The 21929-nt window shown below is 33.3% G+C and overlaps 1 protein-coding gene across 3 annotated transcripts in view; it reads left to right on the top strand.

Moving 5' to 3' along the window:
- The first annotated feature begins 4385 nt into the window (after positions 1-4385).
- Positions 4386-21929, top strand: part of LOC119638725 (DNA-binding protein D-ETS-4) — a 28276-nt gene continuing 10732 nt past the window's right edge. Inside the window, exons 1-2 of one of the 3 annotated variants that reach the window (XM_038035687.1) lie at positions 4386-5020; positions 5123-5975. In XM_038035687.1, coding sequence (XP_037891615.1) covers positions 5892-5975 — 84 coding nt within the window. In that variant the 5' untranslated portion in view covers positions 4386-5020; positions 5123-5891. Of the gene's footprint in view, positions 5976-21929 lie in introns of all 3 variants that reach the window. The other 2 variants (XM_038035686.1, XM_038035685.1) reach the window with 2 other exon arrangements.

Below are 21929 nucleotides of genomic sequence, written 5' to 3'. Positions count from 1 at the left end.
GGCATTCTAAATTGGCTTTGGCTTTGATGAAAATTACGCATTTACAATAGTATATATAATGTATAATTTTCGATGTATTACTAAGAAAATGGCTGAGTGACTTTATTAGGCGAAGTGGCCCAATGACCGGCCTTGCCCTACTATAGCATGCTTAATTGTTTTTAAATAAAACTTACATTATACCTGATAAGATTTCCGCTTAATTGAAGAGTATAACGTTGCAACATATGGCTAGCAAAAGCAATCTGATAAACTAACGCTCGAACCTTGTACACGCACCCGTCCACTTAAGTCCCTCAAAGCATGTTTATACAGTCACGGAGAATCTTTAGTAGCTTGTGATTGTTCCAGAGACAATTGTTATCCTTAAAATAGACTAAAAGAAAAGGCTTTCAATAATATTTTAACGTGTAAATCATATTATTCCATTCTCTTCAATGGGTGTACCTTTCACTTTGCTCTTTAACTTTGGAGGTAATCCAAAATTCTTTGTTTTTTGTAGGATATAAAGACCTTTGGACAAATTGTGATATAATCACCTTAAACTCATCATTAATTTTAAGCTACACAATGCCTTAAATGGCATGAAACTAGAATCGATCCCGACACAGCTCGCCCATGCAATCGGCACACAGCATAAAAAATTCCGCAAACAAATCCCACGAATCCTTTTTTAGCTTTTGGTTACAGCGAAAAAGAAATTATTTTTAACTATTTCCAAACGCGCTACGTATCTAAAAACCTAAAGATCCGTTATACATTCAAGCGATCAAAATATTAAGGGAAATAAGCAAACGAGTTTCCGGCTCTCCACGATTTTGAAGCGATTCACATTCGACTTGATGATTGTAAAGAGAAATTTCAAGCATTTCTTTTACATAATTACACACGGAACACGTTTGTGTATAGTAATAGTTGGTAACACATTTTTCCGTTGCCAATATTTTTTCGCCATAAACTTGTTAGTACGCGTAAATGCTAAAATTAGTCTAACTTAAGAGGACAAATTAATGAATTATTGAACGTTAAAATTATTCCCCGACGACATAGTGCAATGCGTAAAATATTCAAGGGATTTTTTAAAAATAAATTTATGCTCTTTGAGCAAGTGTGACCTCCGAACTATTTCTTAATTGTAAACTAAGTGACAAACAGCCGGAGATATAAAAATGCAATAGGTGCACTTCTCTTCTCAATTGCAGAAAAATTTAAGCTTTTTTTGCAAGACGCAAATTATACTCTAATCGAGACGATTATCGTATGCCGACAAAAGGATATAATTGTGTCTGTTCCTAAGAAATTCCTAAATTTAAAAAATTTCTATATAGTGGAGTGTGGAAAAAAATCGGGCTTTTCTGGAAAAATGGTTCAAGAGACACTTAATGGGTGATAATGTGTGTGTATAATGAATGCAGCACTGTTAGGTCCCAAAGTGTGGAATGTTCTGTTCTTGAAAGTTCAACATACTGCGGGTCACCTAATATTAGATAATATTTTCTCACCACAATTCAGAATGCCAGCGTAACCGCAAATGCCAAGGAACTAGAGCGTGTAAAGAAAAAACACCTGCAGGCATATTGCCTGTCAAGTTCACAAAATCTTCTCTATTAGCGAACTGAACTAAAAAATCAATACAATATTAATATTTAAAGTGAAGTTTGGACGGCTACGTCGAATAAAACATTTACTTTAACGGAAACAAACGAGATAGAGAGAGACGCCTTAAAAGCATTACACTTATATTTCCAAAAATCAACAACAAAAACAATGAGAAACGAAGACCGAAAACAAAAAAAATGGTTACGTTCGCAAATTGAGCGACAAAAAAAGTGAAAATTCAATTTCAGCGATGTCGGAAAGACCGCAAAGTAATCGAAACAAAAACAACTGGAAGAAGACAACGCTAATAACAACAAAAAAGTAAATAAATAAAGGATCGAAAAACCATCACGAGGTTATTTGCCATTTGCTTATAAAATTGTGAATGTGAGTTAATGTCTGTACGCAGAGATACCAACCAAGTATTCAGAAGTACAAAAAAAAAAAAAAAAAAAAAAAAAAAGGAAAAACACTACACAATGCCTTCAAATTCACCGTTGTTTGCCTACATTTTTGTTTTAACGTTTTGAATGCTTGGAATTTGTAACGAGCTACTAACCATAACATCACCATGCAGTAGCAATTTTCCAAATTGACAAAAACTATCGAAAATCAACAAGCATCGAAAAAGATCACAAATAGAAAACAAAAACAATACCCACTAACAATACGCTCTATACACACCATGAATACCATGCAGACAAGAGCCATAAAAAGTGCTCAGATACTTACTCAAGGCGCTTTGATTTCCGTTTTTTTTTTTTCCAGATTGCTTTTTATAACCAATACCTGCCGCATAAGCGAAGATGCTTTGAAATTTTTTTGCGCGGAATATATTCAAGTTTCCATTTTACGCTGTTTTACACGTACGCGCAAGGATGTAGGGACGTGGCAATGAAACGATAGCAAATGTTATGTGCATTCGCTTACGTTCGTGTATAGCTTTGATTCTATCAGACTTATGGACAAATAGACGGGACTGCGCAGTTTGGTAATGAAATTACAAATTTTATGGTTTCGGTGCTACTATGAGAAGTAAATTATACGTAAAAAAATTCAACCATCACATTATTTATTCAATTATGCATTTATATACAAGGTAAGTAAGCCCTTCTGACTCTGTACAATTTCAAGTTTATTGCAGAGACAACTAATGTTTCCTATGCCATGTAATTCTTTTTGTTTTTTGTCCGTTTTTCCGTTTACCTGTCTTTTCTCCTTTTTAAAACATGTGCCTTAATAAATTGTACTAATATTTATGTTTATATATGAATCAATGGCATGAATTTTAAACTGTTTGATATTTTCGGCATTCAGTTTCTAAGTTAAATCTTATAAGGTGTTCCAAAATGTGTTCACATTTCTTTTTGCTTTTCGATTTCGTTCATTTTTGTTATTCGCTGTAAAGTAAAAAACCTTGTCCGAAAATTTGATATGCGTTTGCAAGTTTACTCTACTCAAATGACTTGACTTCATGAAAATTGAAATGAAAATGAAAACATGGTTAACTCCAGTAAGATTTATATCCAAATCGGCGAGAATATAGCATATTTTTAGAGCTTTAGATCTTGGGTCATTATTTCTCTCTTGCAATTCAATACCCTTTTAATAGATATCCGCAACTGTGCGAGATTGGCGGATGTTAATATGCTTTTTTGATCGAAAAAAGGCGGTTTCTTCCTCAGCAAAGACTTTTTTTTGCCTTACGCGAAGGGCTTATCAGTCCGATAATCCATTGTATTTATGTCAAATGAGAAACGAAATAATGCAAGATAACGATAATCGCAAATGATCTATGAAATGTAAAGAATATTTTCAAACGAATAAAAGTCACACTTGTACTTTACTAAATAGGAGTGACTTGGGAATTATGTTTCATAAAAAAAACATGTCACGAAAGTGTAACTTCTTAACCTAAGCTGGCTATACAGGCACGTTTGACATATTACAAATATAAATTCATGTTGACACACCCAGTCTGTATTATTACATTTTACATAAAACAAATATCTAAAGTAAAAATCAAAAATTCTAGAAAGTTTAATCGATTTTATGTGATTCTACTATAATAAGGATTTCTCAACAATGGCGATGGAATTGTTATGTCTATAGCTTTTATTAGAAAAAAACATTCAGTAAGATTGACTAAGTATATCTGAAGATAAAAAGGCTTAGTTTTCGAAAAACCATTTCGCGCTTCAGAGAGCTTTTTGCAAATAAAAATTACGCAAACATCATGACATTAAAAGACACGGGAGTTGCAAGTGACTACATATGAAATAAATGTTAATGTTAGTTAAAGCTTAAGTAAATGTTGATACGAGCAAGACAAAGGAAACCAGTTTAATAAATAACTTTAAAAATAGAAAGATACCCACGCTCCAAGATATGCCATGCATGCATGCGTGCATGCATGCACGCTCACCGTAAACTGCTACCAAAAGTAATCCAATCTAGAGAGATGACTGAAAGAGTAAACAGAGCTTTCGTAGGTACAAACGTATTTAACACAAGATCGATTTCAAAGGTAGGAAATACGATCTGAGAAATCTCAGCAAACAGAATTGAGCGAAAACACTAAGCGAACGGTTAAATGTCGTATATTAAGCGGACTTGTTCTGTTTTTATTTTCTTCTTAAATGGTAATTAAATTAAGTCACAGAAACAGTTCGATACGAAAAAATAAGACGACGAAAAAGAGACATAATCACGAATTTTAAATATTCCAAAAAAAGCAAAAAAAAAAAAAAAAAATGATTTGAATAAATAAATAAAGCAGAAAAAGACAAAATATTTAAAAGTAAGAGAATCATATTCGCCTTTGGGCGAATTTCGGATACCCGCTATCTATCTATGGTAAATATATAAAAATCATTTAGCTTTTTACGAATTACGGTCATATCGGTCAGTCAGTCAGTGTTTACATAACTTTTTCAGAGATAACCTTTCATAAATGCATAATAAATGGGAATGTGTCGCTATATTTGTGAAGATATTTGATAAAAAAAAATTCACTCCGCTTTCAATAGTTTTTGCCTCAATTCTTCATTTCAACTCACCGGTATTATAAAAGCAAGCAACAATGAGACGGAAGGACGTGGGATTTTTTTTTAAGCAACAATGTTTACAGATGCCCCACATGATAGCGGGTATAAAAGAAAATCATAAAATATAAAAAAAATATATATATATATAATTCTGTGCAGAATTAAGACTGAGAGCCAAATATTAGTAAATTTTTAACAAAATATTTTAATAACTTTTGAAAGAATCATTTTGACAACGAAAGGCAAAATAGTTAATTAGAATGTTTTCGAAGGTTCAGATGGTGATGCTCAACACTGCGACGCATACACTCTAGTTGAAATTTTTCACTTTGAAAACAACAAGTGTCCGAGGTAACCGTACAGATGATAATAAAGTAAGAAAAACAAAGAAATAGTTTTTGCAAAAGAAAACGTAAACAAAGGGGTAAGAGCTCAAAAATCAAAAAAAAAACAAAAAAAATCTTTTTTTATCCCAGACCGGAAAGAAGGCGAAAAGGAGAGTCATTTAAAAAAAAAAAAGCTCGTTTATTGGAGAATTTTTGCCCACAACAAACCGGTCAGAATGGATTTTTCTTTCATTCGTTGCATGACAGACTAGAGCTCGGATTATTAAAGCAGCGTATATCTGTATTTGCCAAAGTGAAAAATAAAACAAAGCCCGCACCACACACATCATTTTTGTGTGATGGAAATGGTTCACTGCTAAACAGTGTATACGTCTAGTCTAGTCATGTTAATTTAATGTTAACCATGCTAATGATGATAACATTTACGGTTGCGGCAGTGATGACGACAATTATGATGATAATGATGATCGTAATGATGACCACACTTACAATATATATAAATGTAGATAACAGGTTCCCCGGCTTGAATGTCTGTAACAACAATTAAAGCAATAACAACTGATACTTCATCAACCAAAATAAATTATCTGAAGAATTTCTCTAGTGTCTGATCTCATACGCAAATGCTTCAAACAAAAAAAAACAGCATAGACGGTGAATAAACACATAGTTTACTCAATAAAGTCTGCTACACACACAAAAGATGCGCAAAAAATCTAGTTTTCAAACGTCTTTCTAACACATATTCCCACCATTACGAAAACACGAGGCAACAAGTCGCTCTTTTGAGCAAAATAAATGAACAACGTTTCCCAACAACCACGTAGCAACAACAACAAATAGAACATCTAGTGCAATTTTTCAGATAATTTCTGTGCCACTCGATACGAAAATACACATGATATTTGCCTTTGTCTCTAAAGAAAAGTTCTCAATGGAAAACAATGAGAAAATGTTCTCCTTCACTACGCCCGTTTCAAAGGTAAGTTTGCTATTAACTTAACATTTTTTCTCATTGTTTTTATGGTGCATCTCTTATTTCATAATTCCTCTCAAAACCCTTTCTATTGTCATGCTGCATAGTAATATATGTCGTTACTCCCACACCACCGGAGATATCTTTAATTTATCGTACGCTTATGAAACATACGAAAGCCATAAGATAGATGTGTTCCTGTGATGAGCGTAAGCATCAGAGTCTATAGAGTATAGAGTCTTACCTGCCTGCCTGCCTGTCTGTCCATTTATTTCAATCACAATCTTAGCCTAAAAACTATGCTTGGGGGAACATTTTTTGCACAAATTTGAGAGATTAGTAAAATCGGTCTTCGAGTTTACTTAAAGCCTTTAAGCTTGATGCTGCAATATCCTAAGTTCTTCTTTAGCAAGATCCTAATGCAAAGTACGAAAACCAGTGAAACCGCATTTATTAACACACACAATATTCGTAACGAATGCCAAGATAATATGATTGGTATCAAGCTAAAGTCGATCTGGAAATGCAGGCACAGAAATATTTGCTAGGGACCTAAGAAACGAATGCACCATAAAACCGACTTTTTAGATGAAGAGAAAAGCTTATGCCAACTATGGCATAAATAGTTGATCTTTTCAGTTCACGGCTATAAGAGAATTACGTTCGATATTTTTTAGATCACCAACTACGTGGAGATATCATTTTTTTGTGGGGGAATTGAAACAGAACCCTTTCTTTCGATTTCTTAATATTTTCTACTGGAACTTGCATAAGTTCATTACTTGCCTTATTTAAAGACATCGTAAAAGATAGAGTGACTTTTTAGGACTCAATTAGAAGGAAAATATAAATTTTTCTAATTCATGCCACGTAAGCGCAAGGTATCATAATATTCGTTCTAAGCCTAATGTTATTTTTGCTAATATAATTCTAATCCAATGCGATGTACATGCACCTCAGTGCATGAGCAGATTAATAGCATATGCAACTAAATATAGAGGCGTGCGTTTAATTTGTAGAAATAATTAATGTAGCATCGCTTAGAGAGAGAGAGGAGCACCAAGAGAGTTGATGTGCACACTTGAAGATACTTATATAGGTATTTAATCCAATTTTTCACATTCTAGTACATGACACGTTGTTTATGTATTATTCTCATTTAGGGGAAAAACACAACAAGGCAGAAACAATTCAAAAAGTATAACTTACAAATTTTTAACTTGCACAGCGATAACTATTTTGCAGATGCAGCGATTAATTGGCAGGAACGATGAAGTAGTCTCTTTATTAGGTTGTATGACGTAGATATTTTTCTTAGAGATGGTCACAAATATCTTGAAGGTTTGTTCGTCATTACCTGTTATCAGTCTGTTTTTGGAGAAATAAATTACTATTAATATAATCAAAAAGTCTTGATTGCATTTTTTCAAAATCTAGCATCTATAGCGTTGTAGATCAATATCTATATCAAGTGGACTACGCACTTACGAAGTATATCTGATAATTTGGCTAAATTAATTTTTATTTAAATGAGACCTTAGGGGGACTTTACCCTTTTTGTGAAACATTCCAGACGATCCGTAAAATTAATATTTTGTTATACGTGCATATCCATGATAGGAACAGAGAAAATATGTCACAGTTTGCAACTACCTTGAGATACCTTGAGATGACCGATTAAATACAATACGTTTTGCTTATTTAAGAGGAGTGGGGTACTTTCTCATATGTTACGATGTCACTACTGCAACTTAGTCGCATAGACATTCATACGGCCTTGCTATAAAGACATGCAGGAATCTAGCGAAATGATTAAACGCATTCATGGTTCTCTTTTAGAGTTAGGAGCAGTGACCTTAGTTAAGTAAGCTTAAGGCGAGCGCGCGAACTATCTCAACAAGGTCTAGAAAAAATTGAAGCCAATATTTTCGCCGTCGATTTGTTAAATGTACTTGACCCACGATCATTAGGGAGAGGCGCGTAATCTAAACATTTTGGGATCTGCAGGTTGAACCCGAGAACACAAATTGAACAAACGAGCAAACAAGCTTAGGTTCACAATCATTTTCTGAATCGATTGGCGTATTAAAAGGTGAATCTTCGTGTTGTATACATTCGCACAAACTTAATAGGCCTAGGATATAGAAACGGCCAAAGTTTCGAACACTTGCATTAAATTTTAGCCTTCCATTCAAGTGCAGAAAGATCATATGCAAGAAGTACTAGGGCAGGCAAACCTAGCTTTCATTCTTCAGTCACGCGATAGCACTTTTTGATGTCGAACTCTGCCGCGAAGACGTGAAATGAAACGTGCAAGGAATAAAAGAAGGGAGAGCTCGTATTAGCAAGGCCCCAAACTAAGTATTTAAATTCAAGTTTTCTACAATACTGATAAAAATTTCCATTTTCCTTTGCAATGCATTTGCAATTATGAAAAATATTCATCAATTAGTTAAAAACGCAAACCTTCCTATTCTCAGTGCTACAAACTGAATTAATGTTATGTCAGCAACAATTAATTATGCAAATAATATTCCCTTGTAGGTAACGGTCTCTTGTAGGCACCTAAACATATGCTTAGTATACCGCTATTGCAATTCTCCAGCCATGCATTTCTACGATAATTTTGACATTTCGGACCAGAATGATGGATTAATCGATTTGATTGATTTGGTTGATTTTTTTCAATAGCATTTCTTTTCTTTTATGGCGATTACAACTATCGAAAGCAATATGCACTTGAGCTTTGATTTTGAGATAAACGTAATTTAACTTTACAAAAAGAATCTATAAAGGTGAGCCCCGTTGGCAATCTGAAACCCAAATTATTCTCTTCTTATATGGAGAGAAAATCTATTTAAAATTTCTTCATCCCCGGTACGGATTGCAATGTGGGCCGGCGATTTAATTAGCAAATGAAACGTTGTTATATAACAACGTCCTTAATCCAAAGGAAAGCATAAACTCATATGTCATGTCATGATAGACGTGTAGTATGTATGTATGTATTATCATCTGACTATAAGCGAAATATGAAAACATTTTATTAGAATAGATTTTAATTAACTTTCTTTTCTGCGTTTATGGAAACTTATGACTTTTATGACTGCTAATAGAGTCAGGCAATTGAAACTCTGTCTTATCACATTTTATCGCATTTTAATTTAGTTTCTGTTTTTGTCGCCGCTCTCAGAATTTCTTTTCCATTTTCCTTTGAATCTGAACAAATATTTCTATGTTCTACTTAAACCCAGATTTTTTATTTCTTAAATGGGAAAAAAGAAAAAAGAAACACATTCTCATTAGTGCACTACATTCAAACATAGACGTACTTACATATCGATGTTGTGTACATACACAAGCATAAAAGCTAGACTATCCGTGCAACTACATAGAGAGATATTCCTATGTTTATATTATATAAACATATATATATATATATATATACATATTTATGTCTACAAAAGAAATCTCAAGACTATTAAAAAATCTACACTATCCAGCCAAATGAATAAAAGATCGTTAAAAAAATAAATAAATAAATAAAAAATAAAAAGTATTTGATTTAAGGGGAATCTTTTCATTTCCTGCCGCCGTCTTTACAAACACGCAATAAAACTGTGGTTGCCTTTAGAGAAAATTCCTTACACGGCACTAGCATTCTCTTTTCCCTTCCCTTTTTATTCAGGGCGTCTAAGTGAACCCGATAAAATGATGCGATTGCTTTCAAAAAATTCCAAAAAATATATCCCACAGGAATACTTAGGAAAAGGCGCTTACCAGCGGAAGTCTGTTGAAATTTGGGTTTTTTTTTTTTTGAAATCATTAGAGTTTTTTAGTTATTTTGACCGCAGACCGATGAAGTTAAGGATATACTCTCTCTCTCTCTCTCTCTCTCTCTCTCTCTCTCTCTCTCTCTCTCTCTCTTTCTCTCTCTCTCTTTCTCTCTCTCTCTTTCTCTCTCTCTCTACAGCATTTTGTTTCTAAGAACTCCAATTGCAAATAGAAAACGGGGACAATGCACAGCTTTGTACCGACTCTGAGTTGAACAAAGATTTAGCGTAAGAGAAGAGTGACGAACTGATAGTCGTGTCTTTAGAAATGGGAAATGCGAACTAAGTCTTTTCTTTTTTTCCAAATAACTACAAATCACATTTGATTCCTTGATCTTTACTTCTTACGAGTTACGATTTTCACGAAAGAACCAATTTTTTCCGTACCGAATAGACTTCGACTCATTCAGACCACCTTGGAAAGCAACTTTCTTCGAAAAGATGAAAGTTCGAAAAGAAGAAAGTTGCTTTCGCAGCAAGATTTATCTCGAATCGAATATTGACACTTATGAAAGCAAAGGGTGACATGGGTTGTGAAACTTTTTAAAAGGGTTTTTAACTGGGCACATATCGAAGTGCTTCTCGCTATCGGCGACGACTTTCTCTCCGCATTAGTGCAGCAATGACATGAGAAAGCTATTTTTAATTAAGGCTGCTTTCAATCGGTTAAATGCCAGTTAATAGATTGTATTGATTTTTTCTTATGCTATTCGTAAAAAGAAAATAAGCGACAACATAAAAAGAGCTTAGAAATAGATTCTGAACAATTAAGAAATTCTAAGAAATTGCATTTTCACTTGTCCACATACTTTTCGTTTTGACGTTCTGCCAGTGGCCATACTGTACATCCACTTACGCGTCACAAGCTCATTGCGTATAGTATAGTGTGGTTGCTAGCAATAATAAAAATAATAATAATAAGAACAACAACAACAACAACAATAACGATAACTACAACAATATTAACAATGTTGATGATGACAAAGATGACGACCATCAGACATTCTTTTAATTCTATTACTCAAATGCGTAAATGCCTGAATTGGTATTTAGATGCAATGCCATAAGGCGTCGCTTAACAACAGACCTACTTACCGAGCATCAAGTTTTTTCTACTCTTTAAAAAAAAAAAAAAAAAAAAAAAAAAAAAAACAAAACAAATCTTTCTCTATTTGTACAATATATACTTAAATTGGTAGCATTTGCAGACGTCATTGCACACATGATGCCAATGTTCATCGTCTATAGTTATGGTGCATCTCTCTACGTACAACGATAACAAGTATATGTAAAAAAAAAAAAATAAAAACTAAAAAAAATAAAATGCTTGGAACATGTGTTATGTACGTAACGTAAGTTAGAAAAGAAAAAGTCAACTTAAAAGTGTTTATTCATCCGTCTAAAGGCAATGGAAAGGAAAGGTTACATATCATATGTTAACATACACTTCCAATAAAATTGCAACTTTAACAGGCATACACGCGCACATGTTTGTATAATCAATCAGATTGAGATCGATTCGAAATATGATTTTGATTTCATTTAAGCGACACAGAATTCACTTAATAAAACTGATCTGTTAAGCTGTTTCATCGTTCCCGTGCTCGTTAATCTATTCCATACTGAAAGCATACATTCATTGCTTATCAGAAAGTTTGCTTTTTTTCTTGTTGCAAAAAAAGAAATTATTTTCCTCCCTTTTATACGCAAACGCACTTTCATACTAAATCTATATAATCCTTAAAAATATTCAGTTTTCTTATAGTAAAAAAATTGCTAAACAGCGTGCACGGTGACACACTCACTTGCCTACTTGTTAAACTCACAATGAAAGAGAGAAAAAACTCAAAATATTCTAAGTAAAAAAAAAGTTAGCCTCAAATGATTCCAATAACTGAGTCTCCTCTTTATCTCTTTGCGAAATTTCGCTTATCGTTTGCGGAAAATTTAGCGGGCTTCAGCTAGCTGGGGAGCCACTTCTGCAAAGACGTTGATATGAATTTCAAAGCGTTATACGTGAATTTCCCAATACCGTGCATTGCATATTCCCCCGAGCGGTCTTGAATGCTTCGGGTAAGGCTTGACTAAATCCAGAAGTGAAACAGCGGTTACTCTGTCCAGGTGATAAACTTTTGATAAGTCTTGCAAGGTAAGATAAAGAGATAAAGAGAAAGGAAACAAGCAAGTGTAACTCTAAAGCGTTATGTTTTTAGACTTTACAAGATCTTTCTTTCTCTTTCTTGCCTAACAAAGATTATACACATATTTAGGATAATACTGAGAAGTATCCAAGGGTGTGTATTAGAACACTCTTGCTGTTTATTTTCTCTTAGTTTGCATAAAAGCTTACTAACCGTGGATAGAAAATTTCTTTAGGCTGATTTTTCGTATTGTAAACGACATGACATAATTAGTACTTCTCTTGCCCTATGACTGACGTGACATACACCACATGTACAAGATTGATCACAGCAAGCCATAGTTGAATGGGATGGTCTTCTTGATATCTAGATATGCATAGGCCTTTCAAATATTTCTAATTTTCATTGTCACTCTTAACATTTTTGTTTACTTGTTACTGTCACCTGATGTGTCCACCAATACAACTACACAATAACATAAGAAAACGATTACTACTTGGCTTTTACGATGATTCGACCATCGATCGATTTATGCGTTGGAAAAAAGTGCTTGAAAAAGAAAAGGCAGTGAACAGATACGAGATGCGTAGCATATAATATGGGCATAATAAAATAAATACTACCAAGCAATGCCTCTTTGGTTTTTAATGATTGGGGGAAATGAGCTTCAATGACATAAATAGTTTTTACTACAACTTGTATAGCACTAAACACAGCATTCGGGCAACATTGTTTTACGTGAACTGCCTTAATGGTTAAAAAAATCTATTGATGTGATAATGTCGTTATTGCATTTATTGTTGATATTTGATAGCAAAATGATGGCAACACGTATAACATATGTACGCATGAGTACATGCAAACACATATATTTATGAAGAAAAATTTCTAAATATGGTCGGGAATGAAGAAAGTTCTGATGTGATTGTTTTTAATTTTATTGTTAGTATTTATTGGTCATGTGTTTATATTTATACAAACATAGACACATATAAACGGACATTATCAAGGTCGCAAAATAAATAACTATTTAAGCTATTGAGGGTATACGCTGAAAAGATGAACATAAGTTGTAATGTTTTCCGCAAAAGGCTAAATGAAAAAAATGCATTTATGGTAGGGCTGCTGGTTGGACGTATGTAGTAATCTTTTAAAGAACGCACTTTTCCCAATTGCTAAGAAGAAATTTCATCTTAAAAGATGTTACCTTCTAATATCAAGGCACAGGAACGTCATATCCGATAACATACGTCGATAGTCGTGTTCGATAGTAAGCGTTCAACTGCCTGCTTCGCCTTATAACAGCTTTATGAAGACACTTCGAAAAAAATCTATGCATGTGGTGGTTGCAAAGTTAACATAACAAAACACAAAAGCCTTTTCTATTTATTAATCGTAGAAAAAATTAAAGGCAATAAATCACTGGGCTTTGATTTGATTCCTTCGACTTTCAATGCACATTAAAGTCATAATCCCACTTAGGAAAAATGACTAACTATGCCACCTCGAATAACGCTGGATAGCAGACGAAAGCTTTGCTAGCAAGAATAGTCTTATTACTTATTTACGGTACCGTTCCCAACGTAACGCTTTACGCATGCGTGCGTCTTAACCCTTAAATTCATACTGTCCGGTAACCGTTACATTCCAATTGTCTACATACATAAATTTTAAAATGTATTTTAAAGTTAAGTGGAACTGGAATGTAGACAATTGGCAGCAATATGCATTTAAGGGTATAGCTTGGAATCAGCCTTTCTCTCACTTTTAGCACATTCCGGTTGTTGACAACATTCTACTATTCCACGTTGACAATGAGAAATTTTGGTTTATAAAGGAAATTCTTTGCTCTGAACGCGCTCGTAACAAGAACATTAGCTCCCTTATCATGATTTGTTTTCGAACAGCATGGGCAGATAGATTTCTAAATGATTTAATCAATAAGCAGCCATATTTATATCGAATTTATGTATGAAAATAGCCCGCTCTATAGCAGTTTAGTAACACGATATTCTTTTCATCCCAAATAGAGAGACAAAAGACTAAGACTTCGGGGGATAATTATTTGTAAATGGAGAAAGCCCTCCGCCTGGCAATTTCGTGATTCATACATTCGAAGTGAATGAAATGAAATCCAATTAAAATATTCTCCGCTAACCCGATTAAAAAGCACATTATATTATTCGTATATTAGTAGATATGTTGTTATTGAACTTTCAGTCAATCTATTGAAACATTTCCGCCCCATTAGGCTACTTAAGAAAATACTTTGGAGTTGTATCGAAAAACGTCTTACAAATCAACGGCAAATCGATAACTGTACAGTTCCTTTATTTTATAAAACGTGTGCGATTTTCAAAGAATTTTCATTTGATGACATTCATAATAAAATTCCATGGGATAATGACTTTGTGATGTAAAATCTATACATCTCTTAAAAAGCGAAAGTCCGAAGAGCTGCCTTCTGTAGCCTTCCGTAACAACTAAACTACGCAATTACACGAAGACTAACTCTTTTCAAATATCAATACAGCGAACCTATTTACACGAAACTCTTCTGTATGCGTTCGTATCTAGAAAGGAGCGAAATGTAGTCGATTGCTATCTAGTAATTGAGAGTTTATTAAGACCAATACTTTTTAGGTAGTTACCTTGTAAAAACTTCCTTGAACACGCGTTGAAAATATTGGTGGACGATTTTATGAGAAGACCCTGGGCTCCTTTTCAGAATCTGAATTTCGTTAGATTTTAACGCACTGCTTTTATTTATCTTTCGCAAAATTATTTGTTCTTGTCAAACCTATCTTATGTTGTGAAACTACACCAAACTGCACGTAGCTTTGCTTACTTTGATTTTACAACTTTCTCAAGTCACCTCAAATTTCGAGTTTTTCGAATGTTATTTGGACAGGATGGGAAATTTCATTCCTTGACTCTTTCTTGCTTTTTTTCCCTCTGTGGCTGTCTTTTTGTGTGTTGGGATGGAGTTTAGCGCCTTTTGTGCGAGTTGGTTACTTGTTTTCTCATCAATACCACACCTTTTCGGAAAGCATTTGCCAGATCAGGCTTACCGTATTTACCATTATTTTCAAACTTACGATAACTGAAAGACTCAGTTGGATCGTAATGTCAGAAATGAACAAAGGACGATGTTTGTGAACTTCTCTTTCTGCCTTCGATTCGATTAAACTTTTCAAGGTTTAGTTCGGGAACAAATTGTTTATCCTAAGCGAGAGCGTTTTATGTAGCTTTTTAATGTACCGCTTGTTCTAAAAGGCTATATAATAGAGATTTTGAAAATTGAATGAAACAAAACAAAATGCGATTTGAACAAAAAAAAAAAAAAAAAAAAAAAAAAAAAAAAAAAAGATATAAAAATAAAATAAAATAAAAACAACAATTAACAACGAGACAGAACAGAAATTTGCACTCTTACCTGGTCAACCTTGAATCAGACAATCGTTGCATAAAATAGCCAGCCAGATGCATTAGCATACACTTACATAGCACTAACTATTAAAACAACTATACTTATACGTAGCTTTGTAGAAAATGAAAAAAAAATATTGAAATACACATGCATACATGCATACATGCATATATACATACATACGTATATATGCACGCCACAGACAAACACAATAAGCCCCAATGTAATATGCGCACTTTTAATTTAAATTTAGAAATCTTGCTCAAGATACATGCAAAAGCACAAGCTTACATACCGTACACACCGTACATGCTTAAGTAAACTCATATTAAGTTTTTCTAACTCTGCAGAAGAAAAAAAAAAAAAAAAGAAAAAACACTTTTGATAACATATATAAAAGAAATATAAATTAATTAACATAAACATATACTTGTGTATGAATATAATATTTATGTTCTCAGGTTATGCGAGACAAATACAAACTTTGGTTGAGATATATGTAAAGGCCATAAAAGCAACGAGCTTGGGGTTATGTGAAGGCATTCAACACACACACACCTGATTAACCCTGCAGGTGTGCTGGCATAATTGTTAGATAACAACCACGACAACACGGGCAGACATGTTGCTATTCTGCATTCTGTATCACTAGAATAAATTGTTATTTTTTCTTTCTTTTTTTTTTTCTTATCATATATTTTCATTTCGCCACCGCTTATAACAACAAACCAGATTACTTTATTCACCTAAGGGCGAATTTTGCGAATACACCCACCACTCACCCACTACCTATTAAGTCCATTAAATTTGTAGTTAAAACTACATTACGATGAGGTTCTTAAATAAATAGCGCACCACCCTATTCCCATGACTGCGCATGAGTTTCGCATAAGCAAAGTATGTGTATATGTGCGAAGAAGTTGAAAAAGAAAACTTGAAGGAAAAGTGATATAATCTTAAATCCAAATCTTGGGTATTTTTCTAACCCTAAGTAAAAAACAAAAATTACTTAGTTCTTCATTAATTATAAAGGTATCAGTGGGCGAGTCGAAATTAATCGAAATATGAAAACATTTTTAGGGAAAAAATTGAACATTCACTTGTCGCCATTGGACTGGACCTATATAAAATGATACACGCCCTACTGCGCGTTTCATGATATCTGACCAGACTTCCTCAATATTTCAGCGAACGTCTTCAATATAGATTTTCAGACAACTTGACTATAGTCCTGCAATGAGAAAATTCACAAAACATGGAAGACGACCTGGCTGAGTAGGTGCATGGAAGAAGGAAGGGGGAAAATTTTTCCTATTCGTTGGCAGTCGGTGGCAGGTTTCGGTTGTAAAGAAATCAAATCTATGTCCCCCTCAATGCTTATCATTGGAAGGAATTGCAGCGATACGTGAATGATATAAATACTCTCAAGTGAATAATTTCTTTTCTTAAGTGAAAAAAGTACAAGAAAAAGAATTCTTTTCTCTTGGCTTCACCTCCTGGAATTGTCCTCTATCTTGTGACACTAAAGAAATAACATAAACCGAGGCTCAATGCGACGTAAAAAAAAAAAAAACAGACAAAAAAAGTGTATGATGTGACAATAATTTATGCCTGAATGTGTTCAGGTGTGTAAATGTTTAGTGTAACACAATGCATGCAAATGTGACCGGCTAATTGATGAGTGCTGGTAATTCCATGCAATTATTATTATTATTATTATTATTATTATTATTATGTTTCTTTGTCTTTTGAAAATGCGTGGGTTGCACTTCGGCAATGTAAAAACTTCATCATTACTGGTCGACCAAGTTAGAATGGCAACCAGTCAGCAAGTTATGCTTAATAATTTGTTACAAACGAGTTTTATTATGCACAGAAATTCTATACTTTAAATGCTATGCATTAATACAAGCGCATATATATGAAATACATGCGAATACATGCAAAATTATTGCCTTTATCTACTACTGTACACAGAATGCATATGATCTTGACATGTTCTTTGAAATTTATGGACAGCCAACTAGTGAGTTCAAATTCAATTAGTTTTTGTTTACGTTTGTCATTTATGGGTTTTGTAATAAAATGAAAATATCCTATGCTTTAAATAAACCGCAAAGAGAGCAATTATGAAATATTATCCCTTCTGCATGTAAAGGAAAGGAAATGAAAAATATTTAACATTAGAGTGACTGTATGTATAGAGTAAATTGTTTTGTAAGCGCACAAGTCCGTACTATGCCGTAGCTCTTAAAAGCCCTTAAAAAAGAGTGAGAAGAACAAAAAGCTCTATATCCTTTTTCAGTAGAGAAAATACCGGAATTTCCTTCTGACTAATCAACAATTCGCTGTTCATAGCAAGAAAAATATCTTTCTTGCAAAATTCATCTAAAAACGATTCTATTGCACTGTTATAAAGGCCAGATTTGAATGTGAAACAAGGAAACAAAAAATTTCTATGCGCACCCTTCGCTCACATATTCCTAGAAAACTGGGTACTTTAAACCCAATCGATGGGTGTTCAAGATTCGCGCACGCTCCGTAGTGTATATGACTTTCTTAACTAACTTTCCAACTTTTCGCTAATCATTATGCTATACACGCGCCCTCTATTATCCCAGAACCGTAAGACATACCAATGGTCTCACTGCCATTCATTGTTTTGACAACTTGTTATTTCTGCTTCTTCTCCTCACTATTTTTCTTTCTTTTTTTTCTGTTGTTGTTTTTCTCTCTTTATTATTATTATGTTTTTCCAGTTCTTGTAATTAATGCTTAAAAATAATTTTTATAAAATACATTCATTTATTTATCATATATATCTGTTAAGCCGCACCCTCTTTTTAATAGCTCGAAAAGAAAAGAACAATAAAATTAAAATTCAAGTTTTTTGCTAAAGTTATTAGATATAATTACATTTGAATCAAGTCGCACTGCAGTTAACTTCTAGCTAAGACTTGTGTACCATGGCTTGTGTAAGTGCTTTATTACGATCAAATAAATGTCTCACTGGAGTTGCAGATTAATGATAAGCAGACTCTCATTGCAATCATTTTCCCATAACTTCGGCTAGGATATCACTATTTTTAAGTCTCTTGAACTACATTGCTATTATAGATCTGCTTAAGTCCGCATTAACCCATGAATTGGAAATGCTATTCAACATATTCGTGCAACGCCTGCAGATGGCAGCCTTTCCTTTTTGCTATAACATCAATTGAGACATCACTGTTCGTAAGATTCTTGAACTCATTATATATAATAGATATACTTAAGTCCCTGTGACCCCATCAATGAGAAATTCTTTTCAAAACATTACTGCATTTTCTACAGATAGCAGTCTTGGATTTCAATTCTCTCGCCTCTCTACAAACTCCTAACAGCATATAAAGCACGATGAGATTCGTATACTGATGATGACAATTACAAATGGAATAACAAATTCAATATAGCGCCGCACTTAAGTAACCCAAACGAAGGCAAAAATATTTTTACGTTTTACCTTTGTGCACTTTTAAAAGCGAGGTATACTGGTTTGCTCAAATCTTATGCTTTAGAAAAGGTTTCTGTCTGTCCATACGTCCATTGAAGAAAGAACAATGAAGAAGACTGAAGCTCTCGGTGTATGAAGAAGAAGTTTCTACGATTTATTACAAGCCAAATATTGCTTTCTTCCTCTTACATCGATCCCTTTTTCTTATTCATAGGATATGTTGGCTTCACGACTTTAATGCACATGAACAGCAATGGAATCACATTCCTTAAAATAAGAGTTTAGGAAATTCGTAAAAAGAGGCTGCAAAGGATGTGAATAGTTGGGTGCATTTACCTTAACATTGTCGTTTCATTCTCTGCTTTAGAAATGAGAAGCGACCAGCTGTCAATGATGTCTCTTTTCACTCAAAATGTTAAATAAAAATGTTCTCTACCTAATAAATTTGAATGAAAAGGATGTTAAATGTAGGCAAACGATTCTGTTTGCATTTCGCTTAATTTAATGCGGCTTGAAGTTGACTTTCTATTCCGAAGCTTAATCCGAGGAAACAAAACTCTCTGAAAACGATTTTTGAAAATTTAAAAAAAAAATTGTTCGCTGTACATAAGTCTAGGTCGATTATCAAGATATAAGCAATGCTGAATGAATATGCAAGAATGACGAACAATAAATTATATAAATGTATATAAAAAAATATGTAAGAACTAAAGTTCATTGATATTTTAGATAAACAATCACATTGTGCTGTCGTAAGGCTGGGACAAGGCAGTCATGCCTAAAATGAAACGTGTGAGTGGAATTTAAAAGAAACTGTTTCGTTCTTTCCACATGTTTATTGCGTGGATTATTTTATACGGTTACTACTATTGCGTACCTTTGTTTCGTTCACTGGCATATAACGCACAACGTGCTACAAAAACATTTACGCTTATAAAATGTAAATGACTGAGATATTTCAATGAGTTGAGTTCAAGTCGAATTATAAATGCACAACCAAAGCTAAGCTAAGCTTATGATATTTCTCACCCTATTCGATACATTGCTAACAGATCATAAGAAATGTTACCTCGATCAGGCAAACGGATATATCTAATTGTAAATTTTTCAGTTTTCTTTGATAATTTAGGGCTCCGTGCCTCCTCCCATGTGACGGGATTAATAACTAAACATGAGTTATTCGCAAAATGACAATAAATTGAAAATATGCGGTTATATCAATAAGCAAACGGACCGAATACACGTTTTCAGTAGGCTTGCCACTATGCGTGTCTGCCATGTATGCGTGAACACATGAAGATATTGCAAAAACTAAAAGTGGATTCTTTAACAGTCTGTTAGTCTTTTATACCGTAAATGCAATTTTTCATTGGAATTTGCAACTTATGAGGATATGATCGCTAAAATATCTAAGCGTACTTGCACATATATATATAGAAGAAAAAAAGATTTGTTGTAAAGTCTGATATGCACATAAATTATTTACTACTTAGGGTAGTGTATGCTCTCTTACGGTTCTATTTGAAAACGTCATTGTATCAACATTACATGCAATGTAATGTAAATATATGTTAAAAAGAAGAAAAAGAGGAAGAATAAAAATTGATTCTCCCCTTAATTGTTTTTTAAATATTTTAAGTATCCACACATTACAGCTTTACATTATTTTTACGTTTATTTCCTCAACCAGAAGACAGGGATTTTAATTTAATTTAATCATTCCGCTATTGGCTTCAATATCGGTTAGAATGAGTATTTAATTTTGCGTAAAGCCCGCGTTGAATACACTTCTTAAGCGAAAATTAATTAAATTAATTCATTTTCTTCTGTATTTTTGTAGCTTTATTTAAATTCCTTTTGTTTTTGTTTTCTTTTTTTCTTTTTTTTATCTTAATTTATCCACTTTTACGGTTGCTTTTTATGTCTCACTGTTTTGAAGTTTATGTTCAACTCTTATTTGATTGAGTTCAACTGATATTCTGAATTTGCAGCTCTTAAGCACAATTAATGAATAATAATAATAATAATTAAATAAAAAGATGTGGATTTCCTTGCATAAATGATATAAATAAAGGTTTAAAGAAAAAAAGCTATTAGTTTTTATAAAACCCATGAATGGTTTGTGACATTTTAATAAATAATTTATAAATGGTAATAAAAATAATAAAAATTCTCGATGGAAAAAACTCGTATACATTTTTTAATATAATATTTACATACATCACCATCTATCTATCTATCTATATAAATAAATGCATGAAAAATTAGATCACTTAGGAAATTCCAAAACTTCCTGCTTATATGCAGAACATACTGAGCATTCAATGCATATGTAAGCTAAAACAATACAAAATGAAAATTAAAAAAAAAAACAAAAGAGAAAAAACCAACTGAATCACGGTAAATCATGTACGGTGACAGGTCATGTTTGTGAATTACTTATCTTGGATGAAAGCGATTTAACAATCCTTAAATGGGTTTTATTGTCAACACCTGCTACACTCCGCTCTATCACCACCACCACCATCGCCACCATCACCACCGCAACCACTATCACCACGTATCGAATCTAAAGTGTAATTCAAAACTATAATTAGAAATATTCACAAGGCGATCATTTACAATTGTTTTAATTATGCATTTATTAAATAAAGCAAGCAATTAACCCAATAATGAAACTAAATGCAATATAAGTTTCATTTCTGTTTTTCCAAAATTTTGTAATCTCTTTTGTTTTTGCGAATAAACATTGCAAGGACATACAAAGCTAAATATCTCTGTCTTTATGTTGTATACAAGTTCAGATTACGGATGTCATGTCAACTTACGGATGGGGCTATTCTAGTGGTCCTTACAAGAAATTTATATTTCTTGCACCAAGCGATGATGTAGATAAGGTTAGATGTCTACGCGAGGTGTCCGAGATATCCGAACGAATGACAAGTTAAGCACATTATCAACCACTCATGAAATACTAAAAATTGCATCTCTTTACTATAAAGGTTTAGTTTTCGTAGGAACGGCTAAATGAGAGAGGGCTCAAATATATTCAACTTATTCATA

This window comes from Glossina fuscipes, unplaced genomic scaffold (genome assembly GCF_014805625.2).
Source record: "Glossina fuscipes isolate IAEA_lab_2018 unplaced genomic scaffold, Yale_Gfus_2 109, whole genome shotgun sequence".
In the NCBI taxonomy this organism is placed as follows: domain Eukaryota; kingdom Metazoa; phylum Arthropoda; class Insecta; order Diptera; family Glossinidae; genus Glossina; species Glossina fuscipes.
The sequence above is the reverse complement of the archived record's forward strand: the minus strand, read 5'-3'. Positions and strand labels throughout refer to the sequence as shown.